Source organism: Anas acuta, chromosome 13, assembly GCF_963932015.1.
Source record: "Anas acuta chromosome 13, bAnaAcu1.1, whole genome shotgun sequence".
Classification (NCBI taxonomy): Eukaryota; Metazoa; Chordata; class Aves; order Anseriformes; family Anatidae; genus Anas; species Anas acuta.
The window spans coordinates 20,276,361-20,296,222 of record NC_088991.1 but is presented as its reverse complement, the minus strand read 5'-3'; the positions used below and the strand labels follow the sequence as shown (position 1 = coordinate 20,296,222).

General features: G+C 62.2%; 1 protein-coding gene across 2 annotated transcripts; it reads left to right on the top strand.

Annotated features, from left to right (window-relative positions):
* The first annotated feature begins 223 nt into the window (after positions 1 to 223).
* Positions 224 to 19,155, top strand: NALF2 (NALCN channel auxiliary factor 2). Of its 2 annotated transcripts, XM_068696719.1 has the most exons (3): positions 232 to 1,404; positions 11,878 to 12,049; positions 12,502 to 19,155. In XM_068696719.1, exons 1-3 carry the CDS (start codon positions 655 to 657, stop codon positions 12,900 to 12,902), a joined length of 1,323 nt encoding a protein of 440 aa, XP_068552820.1. In that variant the 5' UTR covers positions 232 to 654; the 3' UTR covers positions 12,903 to 19,155. The 2 variants fall into 2 exon arrangements, with proteins under 2 accessions (XP_068552821.1, XP_068552820.1); XM_068696720.1 differs by lacking the exons at positions 11,878 to 12,049; positions 12,502 to 19,155 and adding an exon at positions 1,522 to 9,133 and having other exon boundaries at positions 224 to 1,404.
* Positions 19,156 to 19,862: the final 707 nt, after the last annotated feature.

The following is a 19,862-nucleotide window of genomic DNA, read 5'->3' as shown; positions in this document are numbered from 1 at the left end:
AGCCGTGCCAAACGGGACCGAGCCGTGCCATGCCCAACCGTGCCAAACCGAGCCGTGCCAAACCGTGCCAAACGGAACCGTGCCGTGCCACCCGGTGCCAAACCGTGCCAAACCGTGCCAAATCGTGCCACCCCGTGCCACCCCGTGCCGACCCGATCCGCGCTGCCCCCGCTGCGTGCCGGGGGGTCCCGGTGCCGGTCCCGGTGCCGGTGCCGGTGGCGCAGGCGCAGCCCCCCCAGGTGCCGGCGGCGCGGCCGAAGATGGCGACGGCGTGAGGCCGGCGGCCCATGGCGCCCGGCGGCGGGCGGCAGCAGGGGCAGCCGCGGGGCCGGCGGAAAGCGGCGTGAGGCGGCGGGAGCCGAAGCGGCGCCGGGAGCGGAGCCGGGAGCGGGGCCGGCAGCGGGGCGGGCAGCGGGGCATGCCCCCGCGGCGAGCCCGGCCGCCGGTGCCGGTGCGGAGCGGCGCCGCCTCCCCCCGCCGCAGCATGGCGCGGCCGGCGGGCCGGGGGCCGGGGCTGGGCCGGCGGTGGTGGCGGCGGCGGCGGGGGGGAGAGGCGGAGGAGGCGGCGGCGGCGGCGGCACCGGCGGCCTCGCGGCCGGCCCTCGGCGCCCCTCGGCGTCCCCCCGGCCCGCCGGGCGCCGCCGCCGCCTCGCCATGATCCGCGGCGCCTGGCTGTCCCCCCGGGGGGGCGGCGGGGCCGTGTGCTGCGCCCCCCGGCGCAGCGACAAGCCGGCGGCCGACCCGGAGCGGGCGCAGAAATGGCGCCTGTCGCTGGCCTCGCTGCTCTTCTTCACCGTGCTCCTCTCCGACCACCTCTGGCTCTGCGCCGCCGCCGCCAAGCTGCGCGCCCGGGAGCGGAGCGGCGCCGGGAGGCCGCGGGGCCGCGGGCCCAGGGCGCTGGGGGAGGCGGAGGACGGCGGGGCCGGGGGGGGCTGCGAGGCCTTCGTGGGCAACCTCAGCCGGCCCCCCGCGGCCCCCGGGCCTTGCCCCGCTCCCCGCGGCGACCTGGACTCGGCCTGCGCTCGCCTGGGCTCGCTGCAGCGCCTGCTGGGCTCGTTCGCCGGCGGGCAGCTGGCGGGCACGGCCCCGGCGCCCAGGAGCTTGCTGCAGGCGTATTTTGGGAACTTGAACCTCTCCTTCTGCGATAGCTACACGATCTGGGACCTGCTGCGCGAGATGGCCGGCCCCGACAGCCTGGACTGCAGCCTGGACAACCTGATGCTGGACCTGGTGGCGGCGGCGGCGGCCGGGGCGCTGGGCGGGGAGGCGTGCAGCAGCTGCGTCCAGGCGTACCAGCGGCTGGACCAACACGCTCAGGAAAAATACGAGGAGTTCGACCTCTTGCTGGAGAAATACCTGCAGTCGGACGAGTACTCGGTCAGATCCTGCGTGAGGGACTGCAAGGTACGAGGGGGCGCGGCGTGGTGAGGTGTGGGGCTGGGGGCGAAGCGCGCGACCCCCATGGTGCACGGCCACCCGTGGCCATCCCCATGGGTCTCTCCCCGTGGCGCTTCTCCCCAGGCCTCTAACGCAGGCAAACGGGCCCAAAAACCCCATGGAGGAGGCGGAGGTGGGAGAAGGGGACAAGGCACGCAAGCTGCTCACAGCCCCGGAGCTCCTGGCAGCAGGGGGACGCGGTGCTGGGGGCTCACAGCCCTCCTGCCCCCGTGCCGGGTGGAGCCACGCTCCCTGTGCTGCCCAAACCCAAGGGCTGGCAGCGCTTGGGGACAGGGCCAGAGTCCTGGGACAGGGCTCAGGCAGGGCAGGGCAAGCAGGCTCGAAGGCAGAGCCTCCAAACACGACACCGTGAGGCCATCACCGCCGCCTCTGGCCTGCAGAGAGGAGCTCTGCGCGGCGCTGGGGACAGCATTAACCCAGGCTGTAGGGTCAGCGGTGACCTGAGATGAACCAAGGAGCTGCAGCCCCCTCCCCGGGGGCACGGCGGGCACGCAGCCCTTTTGCAGCCCTTTTATCCCTTTGCCCCAGGGAGATGGGCTGGTGAGCTGGGATCTGCCTCCCCCGGCACCCCCGGCACCCCCAGCCCCGGTGGGTCGCCCTGGGGGTGCCCCCCGATCTGCCCTGGTGCCAGCGCTCCTCCAGCAGCCGTCCCCGTGCCCTGCTGTGCCCAGCAGAGGGGAGAGCTCGGAGCAGCGCGGTGTTAGCAGCAGAGCAGGGATTTGGGGAGCACTTCGTGTTCCTACAGCTGCGGGGCTGCCTTCCCCAGCACCACACGGACCAAACCTCAGCCCGGTGCCGTCTCTTCCCAAAAGCGAGCAGCGTAGCTGTGCCCCCAGCCCCGCGGCTCCCCACGGCCGCCCGGCTCGCCCCTGCCACCTCCCTCCGCACGCAGCCTCCGGGAAGCATGATGGCTCCGTAATTAAACCTGCTTCCCTCTCCCGGAGCCGTGTGGTGGAGAGGCAGCGCCGTGCCTCGCAGCCAGGCGCTCTCCTCGTGCGCCGCCCCGAGAGGGCTGCCCGCAGAGCGTCCCCTGCTCCCCGTGCAGGGCTCGGGCGCTGCTTTAACGGGTTTGGAGGGGTGCACAGGCAGCTCGGGGCCATGCTCTCCCCCCGGCACGGCGCTGGGGGCACGGGGCCTGCCTTTCACCAAGGGCACAGCCGCGAGGTGCTGGCCCTGGCTCTCAGGACCGCGTTTCTGCGCCGCTCCCGCCCGGAACCGTTTTGGGAAAGGAGCTGGCGCTGGCGTGCTGGGCCGGCGCCAAGGCAGGTAATTACAATCTGCTCGCCCAAATTCCCCCTGCGGTTTCGGAGGTACGTAGTAGCTGGCTGGCACCAAGCGCTTTGGTGCCGCCGCTCTGCTCCCGTGGCTGCATCTGGGTGCTGAATGAAGCAACCCGGCACCGGCGGGGGCTGAGCGTGCTGTGCGCCTCCCGTGCGTGCAGGCGGTGGCGACTGCTGGCCCCGCATCTCGTGCTCTGGTGCCGGGTGGGCTCGGCAGAAAGCAGGAGGAGCTGGGAGGGATGGAGTGGGCTCCGGCAAGGGCTCGTGGCCACCTGGGCCAGTGGCAGCCCTCGCGGGGGTCCCACGGGGTCAGGCTGAAGGCAACACCCACTGGTGGTGAGGGGATGTCCCCTGAGAGCGAGGAGGGAGAGGTTGGTGGTGGCTTTTCAGGAGAGCCCAAATAGACAAGGTGGGTTTTGGGGCAGAGCTCCCCGCGCCCTCCAGCCCCCGCATCCATCCCCGCCGAGTCTGAGCTGCGTGACCCCAGCACAGAGACCTGGAGAGAGCAGCACACGGAGCAGAAAGTCCTCAGCTGGGCTCTGGGGACTCCGAGGCAGCCAGAAACAGAGCCCTGCATGGATGAGCCTTCCCCTGGTGCCCGTGGGCCGTGAGCAGCCGTGGTGGGAAGGCAGGAAACGAGCTGGGGAGCCGCGAAGCTGGAGCTGGCAGCTGCGAGGCGTGCGGCGCGGATCCTGGCTCGCGCCCTTCTCACATTCGCGGTTGCCTCCGTGGAGCATCTGCGAGCGGCAGCGCCGCGGCTCCACAGGCGCCACTTGGGAAGCAACAGGAGGCCGCCAGCAGCAGGAGACCCGCGAGGCATTCCCCGGGGCCCAAATTCTCCGGCGTGGGCGCCCGAATCTGCAGGCGTCGACCCCAGCGCTCGCTGCGGTGCCCGGTGGAAGCAGGGCGCTTGTTGGAGGCGCTTCCCTGCGTGCTGAGCTGCTTTGCTTTCGGCTCTCCACAGCTTTCTCCTCTGCTGTGACTTGAGGCCGCCAGCAGCCTGGCCCGGTGCTGTGGCCGTGAGCTTTTGGCCTCGTTTCCCCCCCCTTTTGGCCTCGTTTCCCCCCCTTTTGGCCTCGTTTCCCCCCCTTTGGCCTGGTTTCCCCCAGCCTCCTGAGGAAGAGCCGGCGGGCGGGAGCTTTAAAGCGCCCTGGGTTTGTGATTCCTGCCCGAAGGCTGAACAACGCTGCACGTTCTGCCCTGTGGTGCTGTGCGCTCGGTGAGGTTTGGTGGCAAAACTGTGGCCGAATATCCCGGGGGAAGCCCAGGACACGGGCACGCAACCAGCGGGCTCCGTGCATGCGTGATGCAGCGTGGCAGGAGATCCCGATTCCTCCAAATTGCTGCCCCGCCTGGTGCTTGGGGCTGTTTTTCTCCTCCTTTTCCCCCCTCTTCCCGAATTGACGAAGCCTAGCGTCGCCTGCAGCTCGGCTGCCACGCAGTCAGGGCTTTGTGGCTTTAAAGCCGGAGGCTCTGTGCTTGTGCTGCCTCCCTCAGCCCACAGCCGCTGCGCAGAGCGCTCCTGGAAGCGCAGCCCCGGCCTTACCCGGGCAAATAAAGATCTATGGGACCACGGCTGGTGAATTAAGGCCTCATTAGGCTGCGGGAAACAAAGCAGTGGGGAGAGGAGGGCTGACAGGCGGGAGCTGCAGGAGCTGGGCTGGGAAGGGCAGGCTGGACAGGACCTGGAGCGGCTCAGCCCTGATTAGATTACCAGGGCTCCTCTGTGTGCTCGGGCCGGCGGCTGTTGCATCGTGCTGCGGCCCTGCCTGGAGCTCCTTCCCCACCCTGATTTCCCCCTTACCCACATCAGGGACCCCTTTTGGGTGCGTGGCAGGGCAGGATTTCGCTCCCCAGGATTTTGGGCAGCGCTGGTGGGACGCAGAGGCTGGTCCCCCGTACAGGGCAGCGGCAGCAGGCTCGGCTTTTAGGTCTCGGTGTTGCCCGGTGAAATTCCCAGTGGATTTTGGTTCCTGGGTGGGTTTCCCAGCACGAGGCTGCCACAGAGCCCATCACCACTGCGCCGTGCCGCCCTGCCACGGGGCAGGCTCTCCCTGCATCCACAGGGATGGCGAGGCTGGGCTGAAAACTGCCAGGAAACAAAGTGGTGCCGAAGGGGAGCACGTCCGTGCCCGTGGGGCGCGGGGAGCGAGGGCTGCAGCTCCGGCCCGAGAGCCATGGGGCGATCCTTCAGCAGCTACCGATGGTTTTTGGAAGGTGTCCTGCATGTGGTGGTCCTGTAGGGCTGCAGGCAGCCGGTGGGCACAGCGCGCTGCGTTTTCGGCAGCCTGTATTTACGGTGACCTGGCGAGGTAGCCTCGCTGCCAGCAGGCAGGGCGCAGCGCGGTGCCCGGGGGGCCCGGATCGGGGACAGCTCGTGAGGCTGCTGCCCTACAAGGAGGTGATGTGCGATGTGTGCTGGCCCCGCGGGCACAAAGGACCCTGGCAGCATCACCTCGGAGCTCCTGTCCTCATCTGCGGGGTCGCCACGCAGCCCGGAGCCGCTCCGGCACCCGAGGGTGCTCACCCACCCCGTGCCTCTGAAGCACCCCGCAGCGAGGCAGGCTTCTCCTGCAGCCCCAAAGGCAGCGGGGGCGCCTCGTGGCGATGCCCCGCGGGGTTTTCCCTCTGCTGGCAGCGGGCAGGATGCACCTGGGCTGCCGGGGGCTGTTCCTGCCGTCAGCGGGAGGCATTAGGATGCAGCTCATGCCTGGCTCTGCACAGAGGAGGCCGGGCTCCGCTGTCGTTTGAAGGGCAATGACTCAGGGACAGCAAATCCATGAATGAGGCACAGAGGCTGCCCGGGGGAGCAGGAGCCAGCTGGCCACACGGTGCAGGGTGGGCAGGGGGCACGGTGCTGGCTGAGGCCCCCAGCAGAGCAACTCCTTCCCCAGCCCGGCCCCGCTCTCCTTCCTCATCACTTTTTGGCTTTTACTTCTCCAAATTCTGGTGTGAGCACGGATGGCAAAAGGCAGAGTGAAGGCACCACCTGGCAAGGCTTTGGCGTGCCAGTGCCCTGCCCCGGCGAGCTCCCGGCGCTGGCTGGAGAAGGAGGAGCTGCCCCTGCTCATCCCCTCAGGGGGGAGAGGTTTGGCACCTCGGCTGGCATCTCATCTCTGCAGGGCAGCTGCCCCTGCCTGGGTAGAGCCTTGCCAGAGGCCGTGGGGGCTGTAGCCTGCAGGCGATGTGCAAAGTTTTGGCAAAAAGTTTCTCTTTCTTTTGGAAATGCTCAGGATTTCAAAGCCCGAGCCCCTGGCATCACACAGAGACCCCCACCAGCCACCAGCGGCTGCTGCCCGGATCCCACCGGGGCTGGGGAGATGTTGTGGGCTCTTCGGGGCACACACCATCCCCTCAGGGCTGCTGGCAGGGTCTTCTCTGCGGTGGGTTTTGCTCATTTCTTGCCCCTCTTCTCACCTCCCCGGGCTCCTTCTGTTGTTTCGGGGTCCCTCCGGGAGCTCACTGCGCCTCCGTGCCTGGCAGTGTCAGCAGATGCAATTAACGGGGCCGCTCAGTGATTACGAAGTCGTTTGGGCTGATTTTGGCCTTGGTGGCACCTGGCTGGGCTCCCGATTCCCCCCAGAGACACGGCGTGAGGCTGAGGTGTCTCCTTGAACCCTGCCTGGTGCTGCGCGCCCTGCTCCGCCGTGCCCTCGCAGCAGAGCCCCCGCAGTGCTGGAGAAACTTCTTCAGGCTCCAGCTGTGGGTAATTGATGGCTTGTGGCACTGAAGTGTCTCGCCTTTATTTTTTTATATCCCTTCTAATGTAACAGGATGTTCTCATTAGCCCCATCAATGTTTAATCTGCTTTGGAGCCCTGGCTGCAGCCGTATCTGACGGGGGGTGAATTCCTCCAGCGCCTCTGATGGATCGCGGGCACCTGATGGCTGCGTCTGCCCCGGCTCTGTCGGAACCGTCTGCATCCTCCTGGCCGCCTTTAATCCCTTTTTACTCGGCTTTCATCACTTTTTACTCGGTTTTAATCACTTTTTACTCAGCTTTCGTCCCTTTTTAGCGGGGGGCTGGCAGGTGGCAGGGGGCTGCGCCTGCTGCTGGGGCTCTCCAAGTCCTGCCAGGAGGTGCCTGCTGCTGGTGGGCAGCTCCCAAACCCTCCCCGGGCTTCGTGCTTCAGCTGGGAGCCCCCAGGGGTTGTGCTCGGGGTGCTGCTCTTGGTTCTCCACACCCCGCAGGCTTCGCTTGCATTGGACACGCCGCAGCCCCCGATGGATGGCAGCTCTGGGGGCGCATCCCCTCTCCCTGACCACGTTTTCTCCTCGGGGTTGTTATTTCTGCGTCCAAGCAGCATTTTGGGTGTAGCTGCTCAGGGAAGCGCCGCTCTGGAGCCAGGTCCCAGCCACCATTTGACTTGTGCTGCTCTTCCAGCTCTCGCCATCCCCGGTGTGCCCCTCGCCAGGGCCAGGCAGGGCTCAGTGCCGTTAGTTCCCGGTCCTTGGGTTCCTCCTGCAGGAAGCACCGTGCCCCGGGAGCTGCTGGAGCCTCCCAGGCACTGCTCCGGGGTAATCCCATCGCTCATCCATGTCCTGTGGCTTCTCACTGCGCCCTGCGTGGGTGCTGGGAGTCGCTCAGGCTCTGATTTTTGGGATGGGATGGGTGCACCCGGACCAGGCGCTGGGCTGGGGACTACCTGCTGGGGTTTGGCACATCGGGATGGGGCAGTGCCGCTCCACCCGGGCGTCTCCCACCCCTCCATCCCCCAATTCAGCATCACGCCCCTGCTGGGCTCACCCCCAGGCCACCAGGGTGCCCCTGCTGAGGGCGGCAGGGCCCCGGCTGCTCCCTGCCCGCCGGCCACGTCCCATCCTGGCTGCCCCTTCCCATGCATACCTTCACGCCGTGCCCTCCCGTCCAGCTGCACTTTGTCCCCTCTCAAACCCGGCCAAAAACGCCTCTCCAAAAGCAGGGCAGAAAGCAGCGCCGGGGATTTACAGCCGCCCCTCTTGCCCCGCCGGCTCTGCGTGGGAGCGCGGGCGCTTTGCTCTCGGGTCTGTGCGCACCACAAGTTTCTCAGGACAGGGTCTGTCTGCTGCCCGTGTCGTGCAGCCTGTGGCACAATGGGGCCCAGTCCTCGCCCGCTTCCATAAGCAGCGGCCTCAATGTGCATTTTGTTTACGTTCAATACATTTTGTTTTACAGCAGCGCCTGCAGGCAGCCCACCAAGACTGGGGCCGCGTTGTACCAGACACTGTCCAAAGCGTGGGCTGTCGCTGCCAGAAGAAAATCGCAGGGCAGAGAGGACAGAGCCAGGATGTGGGGGGACTGAACACGCCGCCGACATCACGTAGGCTGCGCCGGGGCTTGGCCTTTGTGCTCGGGGGGCTGGCGGGCAGAGCGCTCCCAGCCCTCGCCGTCCCCGCTGGGAGGAGGGATGCGGCGCCCCCAAGGTGGCATTTCATTGTTAAACCAGCGTTTGGTGGGAATTTGGGTGCTCTGAAGAGGCCGGGTGGGATCAAACCCCTGCGGCAGCCGGCTGGGGTCTGCCCGAGCAGGGTGGCTGTGGGCACGCGGCCGGATACCGGTGGCAACGGGGTCATCGTGGCAAAGCTAAACTGGGCAAACTGGGAGCTGTGGTGGGAGGGAAGGGGCCCAGGGTCCCTTCTGTCCCCCCCAGGGTGGTTTTTGGGGCTCCTCTCCCTGTGCCCAGCGGGGCATCGTGTTTGTCCTGCGGGCAGCAGGTGCAGCTGTATGGCCAGGGCCCTGTCCCCAAAACCCCGAGCTGTGCGCCCAGCAGCTTTCCCAGGGGAAACGTCCCACATTTCCCACTTGCCTGGTTGGAGGTTTGTGTGTGTGCGTGCACAGAGGTGTAGGAGCTCGTTCTCTGCATTGCCAGCTCCACGCAGCGAGCTGAAGGCAGGGCTGTGGGGTGTCTGAGCAGGTGAGGGGCACGTGCTCGTGCCCTAAGGCTGCTTTCTGAGAATTTTGGCAGAGATGAGCTTAGGGAGCTGCTTGTGTCTCGGGCTTGCTTTCAGGGGGCTCTATTTGTGAAGGAGAGGGTTCTCGGATAGCTTCCTCGTTCCCTTTTTCTGGGGGGTAAAACAAAGACCCTAAAAACGAGTTTCTTCATGAAACCACTGAGGTCAGCAGCATTGAGACTGGATTTAGGATGCCGTGGAGGAAGGTGGCCTCCAGCCAGGAGCACGGCAAGGATGAGGAGGAGGAAGAGGATGCCCCCACTGCCCTGCTGCTGCCCCCTTTTCCCCCCCAGCACCCCCCGGGCACCCTATTTCTGGCTGGTGGCCCCCGTGGCGAGGTCAGTGCCACCCTTAGGTGCTGGGCGAGGAGCCGGCCCCCGCTTGCCTTCCCCCTGTGAGACGGGGGGTGCCCGGCTCCAGCGCTGTCATCACCAGGCAGCTTTATAGAAAGGAAAAAAAAAAGAAGTAAAAACGCTGAAAAAAGGAGCGATCGCACGCAGTTCTGCTGTGTTTTTTCCTCTTCCCCATGCCCCAGAGGGGAGCATGCGAAGGGGCAAGGCGGGGAGAGCGCAGCCAGGACCCGGCTCCAGAAATACCCAAGTGACCGACGAACCAGCTGTTGCAGATAGGATGTTGGAACGGCACGGAGCAAGGCTCATGAGAAAAAAAAAATACGTTGCTCTTTCCAAAGCCCAGCACCATTTATGTCAGGGTTGCAGGCGGCTGTAATTGAATCCGACGGTAATTGGGTGCTGCAGTTGTGTTTGTGACTCCTCCGGGCCGGCCAGCGCCGTTCGCATTCCCTTAATCCGCTGCCATCCACGGGGGCTCTTCTCTCCCCCTTACGTGGCCTGCTTCCCTCGCCGCATCCTGATGTGCCAGAGCTTGGAGAGGTGCCCGAGCGGCTCATTAGCGGTGCTCATTTCCCTGCGTCCGAGATTAATGAGGCGCAGCCCCTCCAGATGCTCATCCCAGGCCACGCTGGAGATGCTCTGCTGCCAGCTCGGGGTGCTGGGCACCGGGTCCCCGGTGACCCCGTGAGTGTGCACGGCCACGCAGCTGCCACCGGGTCAAGGAGGAGGAGGAGGAGGAGGAGGAGGAGGAGGAGGAGGAGGAGGAGGAGAGGAGTCGTGAGCGCAGCACCGAGCAGCTTCCAGGGCACAGCCACCCCAGCACGCTCCTGGATGGCTCTGCAGAGCCGCCCCTGAGGCTTTCTCCACACAGCCCAATATTACTGCAATTAAGCGCAGCCCCGGGAAGCTTTGCCAAGCTCTAAACCCGACGCTGGGTTTCTCAAAGCGTCCAATTTCCCTGCACCTGGCGTAACCACTGATTACGGCCCCTCCGTGGCTCCCTGTCCCTCGCCACCCCTCGGCTCGCTGGGCAGCGCGTGCCGGCTGCTCCCTGCCCGCCCAGGCGGGGAGAGCTTTGTTGTTTTGTTGCTTTTTTGCTTTGGAGCATCTTTTTGATGCTCCTCCGTCCCTGCCCTGCGCCTCCCGGAGGGTGGTTCAGACAGCGCCGGTGTCCACAAGGTGCTGGCATCACCACCAGCAGAATTATTTCAAGGAAAAAAGCAGGACGTGGTTCTGTGCAGACACCCCGAGAACACAGAAAGACTCTGGGGAAGGTTTTTAGGGACCTCTTTAGGACTTCTGGGGAAGGGTTTTTTTCGGTTGTGTTCACATGGCCCGGCTGGGGAGTCTGATGCTGTGATTCCCAGAGCAGCCAAACCCCAAAGCAGAAAGGAGGAAACGCCCATCAAAAGGCAGCTTAATTCCTACAGAAACGGTAAAGAGCGAGGAGGAGACACGGGCGAGCTTTCCGCGGTGAGTCAGGCAGCGAGTAAATCTCCTCCTGCCCTCAATCCTCAGGCGTCCCCTGCAAGAGCAGGAGGAAGCTGCGGGGGACAAGCGGCGAGGGGAGGCGCAGGACGGAGGGGCTGCGAGGGGGCTGCGGGCACGGCGAGACCCTGCTGGTTGGGAAGTCCACAAAGTGCTGATCCCCAGGCCCTGGAGAAGGGGATTTGGGAAAAGGAAGAGGCAGCGGGGTCGGGGAAGCGATCACCCCGGGCTCCCTGCCCAGCTCCCCTCCTCCTCGGCCCCAGGGAATGAGCTCAGCAGAGGCAGATCCAGAACTGGAGCTCCAGGCTCTCCCTCCTGGCCGTGTCCTCGCAGTCTGGTTCCAGAGCCAGGTCTTCCTCTGGAGCTGTTCCACTCAGCCTGAATAATTAACATCCAGAGAGAAAAAGCAGGGCTGTGGCTGCCGCTCCCACAGCCCAGCCGAAAGCCGTGGCCACGGGGGCTGCTGACTGCCCCGGGGGCTGCGTCCTGGCCCCCGGTAAACTTTTTCTGATGAAAATTTCACCAAAACAACGCTTCCGTGGAAATGCTGGGGTCTGTGAACGGGCATTTTCCAGGGGAAAAAAAAAAAAAGAAAGGAAAAGAAAAAAGAGAACTTGCCAAGAATTTCCCAACCAGCACGAATCCTGAGACAGCACCAGGGTGCAAACAAAGGGTGATAAGGATCTGTGGAAAACGCGGGGGTTTTGGAAACGTCATGGGTTTAAAGCCTCCAGAACATACAAACCCCTCGGGAAGGAGGAGCAGGGGCTTTATCCCAGCACATTTAGGGGGGAAACTCCTTCCCTCTGACTCGCAGGGAGCTCGGAGGCTGGCTGTGGGCATCAACCTGACCTTAATTTTGCCGGGCAGGCAGCGGGACGGGAGCGCACAAACCCCATGAGCTGCTCCCTGCCTGCCCATCCCGTGGCTCATGGGGACATCTCGGTGTGCTGGGTGCCTTGGGGGGCGATCTGGGTGCTCTGGGCAGGGGGCTGAGCAGTGGCAGCTCGTCTGCACGTGGTGCACAAAGCTCTCCGTCACCGGTCTCGGTCACTGGTCTCGGCAGCGGTGCCCATCTGGGGGGGGACACGAGTCCCTGCGGCTGCTTTGCTTTAGTTTCGTGGTGGTTTCGGTTTGGTAGAGCAGTTCTGCGGCCCCTAATGCTTTAAAGGTCTCCTTGAGTTGCTGGATGAGCTCAGTGAGTAGCCTGGGTGTGCTGCCAAGCTCTGCCAAGCGAGGTAAGCAGCCTCCCCTTCCCCTTTTTTATCCCCTTTTCCTTCCCCTTCCCCTAACCCCCGGGGTTTCCGCGGCGCTCGTGCTCCCCCGCTGCGTGTGTGGGTGACCCGTCCCCCTCGGTGCCTTCCCTAGGCTGTCTACAAGGCCTGGCTGTGCTCCGAGTATTTCAACGTGACACAACAACAGTGCCGACACCGGATCCCATGCAAGCAATACTGCCTGGAGGTGCAGACCAGGTGCCCGTTCGTGTTACCGGACAACGACGAGCTGATCTACGGAGGCTTGCCTGGCTTCATCTGTACGGGTAAGGACACCGCGGGAGCAGGGCTGGGTGCTGGGGAGCCCGCAGGGCTTTGCAGGACGTCTGCCAGGCTGTGAGGTCGTTTTGGGGAGGAGAGGAGGGGGAGGAGTGGTGCAGAAACACACCGAGTGCGTGCTGAGTGCCAGGACGTGGAGCTGGGGTGAGATGTAAGCGCTGCACGGAGAGGTAGCAGCAGGCTCAGCTCGGGAAACAAAAGCCCAGTGAAACCTAAAAAAGTGTGAGGGGGCTGAAGGTGATGGGATGATGCAGGGCCAGGACAGATGGGTGCTGCCTGGGGAGCCCTGACCGCGCCGGGGTCCCTCCCTGTGCACCAGTCCCACCAGTGGCTGCTGCTGGGGGTCTCCGGGTGTGCCGGTGCTGGGGCTGGCACCGCGCTCGCTCCCTCTGCTCGCCGTCCTCGTCCTCCCCGCTGACCCCCTGCTCCCTTCCCGCAGGGCTGCTGGAGACCCAGCTGCCCGAGGAGGAGGCCAAGTGCTGCGAGGTGCAATGGGACTCCTGCGACCACCCCCCAGACAGCAACTACAACACATCCCCCAAATCCACGGCGTCAGAGTCGCTCCATTACCACCGCCACGACCCCCACCTCCATCACCAGCGGCAGAACCACTACCACCTCTACCACCACCACCACCAGTACCACCAGTACCACCACTCCCCGTCCTTGCTGCCGGTCTCCGCAGGGTCTCGCCTGGGCAGCAGCAGGCTCCGGCTGTGCGTGCTGGTCCTGATGCTCCTCCACACCATGGTGTCCTTCTCGAGCGTGCACAGCGGCGGCGGGGGGCTCAGCCTGGAGGCCCTGCCCGCCCTGGACGAGAGCGTGGCGCGGGACGAGTGACACGGAGGGGGGAGCCGACCTCCGAGAACGCCAGATCTTTTTTCCACGAAGGGGGGCACATGCTATTCCTCCAATGGGAGGCACGGGATTGGGGGTGACGCACACACACACACCCCCGCACATACCCCCAAGAGCTGCTCGCCGCGGGGCATCCCCGTGATGAAGAGTCTCTAATGCGCACAGGGCTGCGGGACTCGGCTTTGAGAAGGGTTCGGTCAGGAGCAGCCGGGCGCAGGAGCAGGGGGAGCAGGGGGTTCAGAGGAGCAGAGGGGACAAGGGAGCAGAGGGGACGGGGTCCCCCCCTCGCAGGAGGTGGCCCCACGGGGCTGCCACGCTCCTCCCTGCCGCCTGCCGCGAGTGCCTTGGGCGCCCGCACCTCACCTCACCGCCAGCCAAATGCCAAGAGTTTGGAAATCAGCCTGACCCCCGTTTTCTATTTCTCCTCCGTCCAGAACGCCCCGCACCCGGCCGGGCAGGACGGAGGCAGCACCTCTCTGAAAATCCCTGTCCTCCCTTCCCATCCCCGGGGAAAACCCCGCTGGTGCAAGGCAGCCCCTGCGCGGGCTGGCCGGGCTCCTCCTGCTGCTGGTGGGGCTGGAGGATGCTGCGCCACGGGGCCGGTGTCCCCACGGCCCCACCTGCTCCTCCGGTCGTGCTCGGGGTGGTGGGAAGGGGCGTCCTGGTGCCCCTGTTTGCAAAGTGTCCCGATGGTTTCGTACAACCTCTGGCTCTCATTCCCCATGACTCGGAGCGGAGTCGGGGAGACGTGGCTCTGGCAGGGCGCAGGAGAAGCTGAGGGAGTCTTCAGCTCGCGGTGGGATCAGGCGTGGTAACAATTGGATGAAAGGCTTCCGAAGGCGTCCGTCCCTGCTCGGCGGCTGCAAATCATCTGCTGGATGGCAGAAGGACTGGGCAGAAGGGCTGGCGAAATCTGGCTGGTAGGGATGGTCTCCCACACAAAGAAGAGGCGCTAATAAAGCCCAGCTGGGGAAGGGAGTTCTCGCGACTGCTTTTTATCACTGGATGCGCCCCAGATCAGAAACCTTCTAGGAGCCCAGCTGGGACAGCGGGACACGGTCGGGCAAGGTGCTGGCTGGTGCGGCCCGGATCGGCTCGCTTCTTTCCTTTTCACCTGAGCTCAGCGTTTCATCAGGTCCCCTCTCTGCTCAGAAACTCCCAAATTCTCCATCCACCCACCAGGATCTGCTCGCGGGGCGGCCCCAGGGGGACGGTGCCGCTCGTCAGGCACCCGAGGCGAGAGGGGTCCCGTGGGCACGGGGCGAACACCGGGGTGGGCGCACAGAGACTGCTTGCCCAACGTTTCCAGCCCATTTCCAGACCAAAGAGGCTCTGAAAAGCAGCTGAACGTTCAACGCCTGCTTTGCCTTGAAGCTCGGAGCTCCGGGGAGGTGTTCAGGTGCCACCTGTGACCAAAGCCCTGCGGATGTGAAGCCCGGCAGCTCGTTGGCATCGGTACCGGGCTGGAGAACTCGCGTTCGGGGAAGAAGCAGAGCGCATCCCGAGCGGATTTTGCTGCTGATGCTGCCCAGAGCAGGTAGGGCAGTTCCTGTTTGGGTGTTCCTAACAGCATCCCTACATTTTCAGCCACGTTTGCACTGGTTGGGGAACCTGGACACGCAGCGGTTCGGCAAGCAGGAGCGTGGCTCCTGCGCTTGTTGCTGCAAAATCGAGTGGTGCCGCTGCCGTGCCGAATCGTGAGAGCCCACGGCCAGACCAAAGGAGGGAGCGCAGCCGTGTGCCTGCCTCGAGACGGCCGGATCCAGCTCGTCCTGAAGGAAATTAGATTTTTCGTGCGCTGCCAAGAGTTAAGCTAATTCCAGGCGCCTCCTTGGGAGATAGGCTGCGTCCGATCGCGGAGCGGCTCATCTCGGGAGGGAACAGCCCCGGGTGGTGCGTCAGCCAGCGGCCCTGACTCACCGGCCCTGCTCATTGTCTGCACAGCCTGCTCGGGGCCAAGCAGCCCCCGGCCCGCGGACAGCACGGCGAGGGGCACGGGGCCGGGAAAGGAGCGGATCCCAGGCGGCCCCGGGGTGCTGAGCGCAGGGAGCCCCCGGCCCCAGGTGGCCCAAGGAGGCTCGCTGGCCGCGCCAGCCCCAGGGGCTGGGATTTTACCTAGTGTGACTGGAAGGAAAGTGCTGAGTCTTCACAGAGCGAGGCTGTTGGAAGGAGTTCTTTTATTTAGCAAGTCTGGGCTGCTGTCAATAAGTTCTGTGGTTTTAGGGCACCATATGCTGTATTCAACACTTTGCCAATCTCGTTAAGTGGATCCAGACGAGGCTGTTCACAGAACAGGACGGAGCAGCTGGAAGCGGTGTACGTTGCAGTCCATCATTACGGGGCCATCAGATAAAAATCTTCTCCCTGCTCTGACATTACAACTCCAGGAAGCCTCCCGATCGGCTCTCCCTTTTGCTACGCGAGAGGAGAGCCCAGGAAGGGGGCTCTGGCGTTGCCCCCATCCATCCCGCTGCCGCTGCTCCCGCTGCAGCGTGGCGTGGACGTGCCTGGGGCGAGGAGGGGCCCTTTGCAGAGCAGCTCCGGGTGCAGCCCCCAGGGGAACACCCACCCCAAATGCCCTCATCCTCCCGGGAATTCAACCCGAGGTGCTTTCTCCTTTCCCTTCCAGCCCAGTGATCCCGTTCCCTCTCCCAGTGCCCACCGCGGTGCTGGGACGATGCTCGCGGGCAGCCCCGGGCGGCGGGGGAAAGGTGGCCGTGGCCAGTCCCCTCTGCAGCATCAGCCCTGTGTTTTGCACTTTAATGTAGCTGCCAGTTGTACAAATTAATTAAAAATAACTGAAGAAAAATCCCAAAGAAAGGCCCTGCTTCCTCTGGTGAAGATTAATCATTACTTGAGCCCTTTTCTTATGAAAATACAGATCCATGGTAGCCCCAGGCAAAAGATTCCCAGGGAGAGCCCTCACCATTCGTGCTCTGAGTTAGGGAAATCGCTTTGAAAGCATCTGACAACTAAAGCAGAACATGTTGAGTAACTTGGCAACACTCAGAAAACATCTTGAAATGGTTTTTGTTCAACACATTTTGCTTTGCTTCAATAGGAGATGTCAGGGCAGTTCATTCACTGCCACTCAGGACTGCAGGCGATGCCGGGAGACGGCTCCTCTGCCCTGCCTTTAGAAAAGAAAGAAGGAAAATGAAAAATCCCCGATATTGCTGCTCGGCGTGGCGCTGGCACTGCCCGCTGCCACGTCGCTGCGTCCCGGGCAGCCCCGCGGTGCCTGGAAGGGAGGTGGGCGAACGGGGCATCCCGCAGCCCAACGCTGCATCGCCCTCAGCCCTGTCACCTCGGCCTCTAACCCCAAAAAGTCGTGCTCTGGATTGTGATAAAGTACAATCTGACACCTAGCTACCACCCCGGAAAGGAGTGCCTATAGAAACCGAGAGACGAACCCAGCACAGAAATAGATTTGGCAAAAAAATCTCTCTGAAAACCTATGCGATGCGGCCAACAATTCTGTTTATAGGCTTTTTGAGCTGCCCTGTGGATTTCTATCCACAGCAGTATAAATCTCCCTTAAATTACATCCGAAAGCTGAGGGAGGGCAGATTCTGGTGTGAATAAAGCCCCGCTGCAGGCTGGAAGGTGCCCAGGTCGGGGTCCCCCTGTCCCTCCCCAGCAGAAGCCTGCTGTGCGCTCCCGGGGCTCGGGGGCTCGCACAGGTCCATCTCGTGCCCTGCCCAAGCACTGCTCAGTCTGGCTTTGGGGAGCAAAGCTCCTCAGCAGCTTTTTTTTGGGTGTTTTCCACCCCGTGTGGCTCTGTGGGTGCTGCTACCCCTGCACATTGCTGTGGGGGGGCCGGGAGCGGGGTGCGGGCGAGGAGAGGAGGGCGGCACGCAGCGGGACGCGCTCTGCTCCCTGCGGGGAGCTACGGGGCGAAGGAATCACTGCATCCACACACAAAGGCTAAACCCTTTGCAAATCATGTTGTTTTGTTCTTAAATGATGCCTTTGAAAGGTTGCTGGGTTTTAATCTCTCTGTTCCCAACCTGCTCGCTGCGTGGCTCCCGCCACCGCGTGCGGGCAGGGTTTGCAAACCAAGCGCCGAGCTCCCCGAGCCAGGCCAGCTGCTGGCGTTCCCCTAGGAGAAAGCTGAACCGTTGCAGGGGGCATTGCTCTGGGATTTTGTAACAGTTCCTTGCACACAAAGCACAGGAGACGGCCCACGGGGTGCCCGGGGAGGCCTGGGTGTAGCTGGGTCCTCGGGCTTCTCGCTGCCCGTGCAGGACAGGATGGTGGCAGCTGTGCGAGGGAACGTTCCCCTTGCCAGTTTTTCCCAAACCCCATAGCTCCATTTCCTTGGGTTTAAATCCTTTAGGACCTTCTCTTGCTGCCTCGTTCCCTGATCCCCCATCAGCTCCATGCTGCGTGTCCCGACCTGAGGAACAAGGAGCGGATCAGACCCGCGGCACTGCCCCGGGGGGCTGTGCCCAGGACCCCCCCAGCCTCGCCGGCAGCCCTGGGTCCCTGCCTCGTGGTGCAGCTGAGCGTGGGGCAGCTGCAGACCTGCCCCAGTTCCTCAAAACGCAGTCCGGAGCTGCTTCCAGCCCCCTCAACCTTCAGAACAGCATTTTACGGCGATCCTTCTGCAGGCCGGGCAGTCTGCAACTTTGCCTGTTGGAAACCAAAACTCCCCCCACAATTATTATTATTATTTTTTAATTGGTTCTGGGTCATGAAATTTGGGTTTGGTTTTACCATTTTTAAATGTATTTTTTTTTTTTTGGGAACGGGACGTGCTCGAGTTGCAAAACAAAAAGCCATTTCAAGCCAGAGAGGTTTTTTTTTTTTCTTTTTTTTTCTTTTTTTTTAATTTTGAAACTTGTCAAAACAAGCCATATTGATAATTACGACCGATTTTTTTCAAATTGAGAAATGCACCAAGAACAGCCCTTTCCCACAAAACCTTTCATTTTCAAAAAAAAAAAAAAAAAAACAAAACGCAAAATAATAATAATAAAAAAAAAAAATCAATCACACTTTTTCTGCTCGCACAGTTGGAACTGGTGGCAGCGGATTCGGAGAGAATAGCAATTTGTGAGGAATTCCAACCAGCTCTCCTCAAAATAGCACCCGGCCAGTTTCTCGGGCTGAAAGCGAACTGGAGAGCTTCCTTCCCCACCGGGGCTCCTCGGCGCGGGGCAGCGCACCTTGGGGAGCTGCTTGGGGATATTCCCGACGGGGAACTGATGCCGAGGTGCTGCTGCCTGCAGGGCAGCCCCCCCCTTCTCCTCCGGGTCCTCAGCTGGTGTTGGGTGCCCCCGGCCAGCCCTCTGAGCAAGCTCTGTTTTCTTTTCCAAACCAAACTGAATCCAGCTCCTTCTAGCCTCCAAAAGCATTCAGCCGGCGCAGCGATGGGAAGCCTTCAACCCCGGAGATGTTCCCACATGTTCATGGGAGTTGAAATTTGGAAGGAATTAAACCCGTTGGTCCGGCAGGGATACCGCAGAGCGTGTGTGCATGGGGAAAAGCAAACACCACGTTTCGACGAGAACCATTTGAAGGGAGAGCGCCGCGAAGGAGAGAGCCCCAAACGCAGCGCCCCGGCACGGGGCAGGGGGACGGGGCGCAGGGGGGGGACCTCGCGGGGACACCGTTGGGTGCGGGCAGAAAGGGCTGCTGGTGACCGAACCCTTCTCAAGTGCTTGTGAAATGTTGGTGGTTACAGAGCTCAGACCTACCAAAAGGTCCTTTTACAGTACGCGGTGGCGAGGTGAAAAAAAAAAAAAACAAAAAACAAAAAACCAACAAACCATACTGCTGAAGTCAAAATATTCTTTCTAATCCCCCTGCCCAGTTTCTCTTTCTTTCCAGCTTTCTTCCTCTGCCTTCCTGACCCTCCCTCTCTGTTCCCACCCCCCTTCTGTTTCTCTTTCTCCCCTCTGTCATAAGAAAGTGACTGTGTCCTCGAGGGGACAGTTTTCTTATGCCATTTTATACACTGTGCTTCATGTTTAGAACTTTTTTGCACTAGTTCCTATTACATTTATTTTCCAAAATGGTTTGACAAAAAACAAACAAAAAAAAAATACAAAAACAAAAACACAAAACCATGCTATAATTCAGTTGTATTAAAAATATTATCCTACTACTCTCTGTGTTCAATAGTCTCTGTACCTGTAATGCTTTCAGTTCTGTTGTATTTCGGGGCAGAGGTTTTCTCCGCTCCTTGTTTAACCCAGTAAAGAAATAAAATGTTAAGAATTGATGATAACCTCCTGCTCCCTCTCTCTGTGCTTCGCCTCGGGATGCGCAGGTCGGGTGCCTGGCCCCCGCGGTGCCCAGCGTGCCCGTCCGGCGGGCGCTTTCCTCCCCAGCCCCATCTCAAAAGGAGGACAGAAGAGGCAGAGTGGAGGGACAATAACCCTGCCTCGCTGAGTTTGATTTCGTAACCTTTCTTTATATTCTTTTGTTTCTTGCCTTCACATTTTTTGCCATGGGGCTCACCTCAGAACAATAGGGGCAAAGACTGTCACCAAGAGATTCATCAGAGAATAATGACTAAACCAGGGTATCCAAATTTTGCCCAGCTGAAGTCCACACCCACATATAATCTGGAATTAATTCATCTGGACAACAGATCTCGGCATGCAACAGAGCTAGGACACTCCGCTCCAAATTGAATGCTGCATGCCAGGCTGCAAAAGGCCATGTCATAAAACTCTGAAGTTGCGCCTTGGCCATCCCTGCCCCCAGCTGCAAATCCTCCCTCTGGAAAGAGGATGAGGAGCAGGGAGCACAAACGGAATGAGGTTGGACAGAGATGGAAACAATACGAATACAAAGAGGGTGTTTGGTACAGAAGGCAGCTGCCAGGGGGAACGGGCAGGCGGTGGGCTCTGCCGGAGGACGAGAGGGGGGAAGAAGCGGGGACATCTCCCCCTGCCATCACCTCGGAGAGGCTTCTGGCTCCTTCCTCCT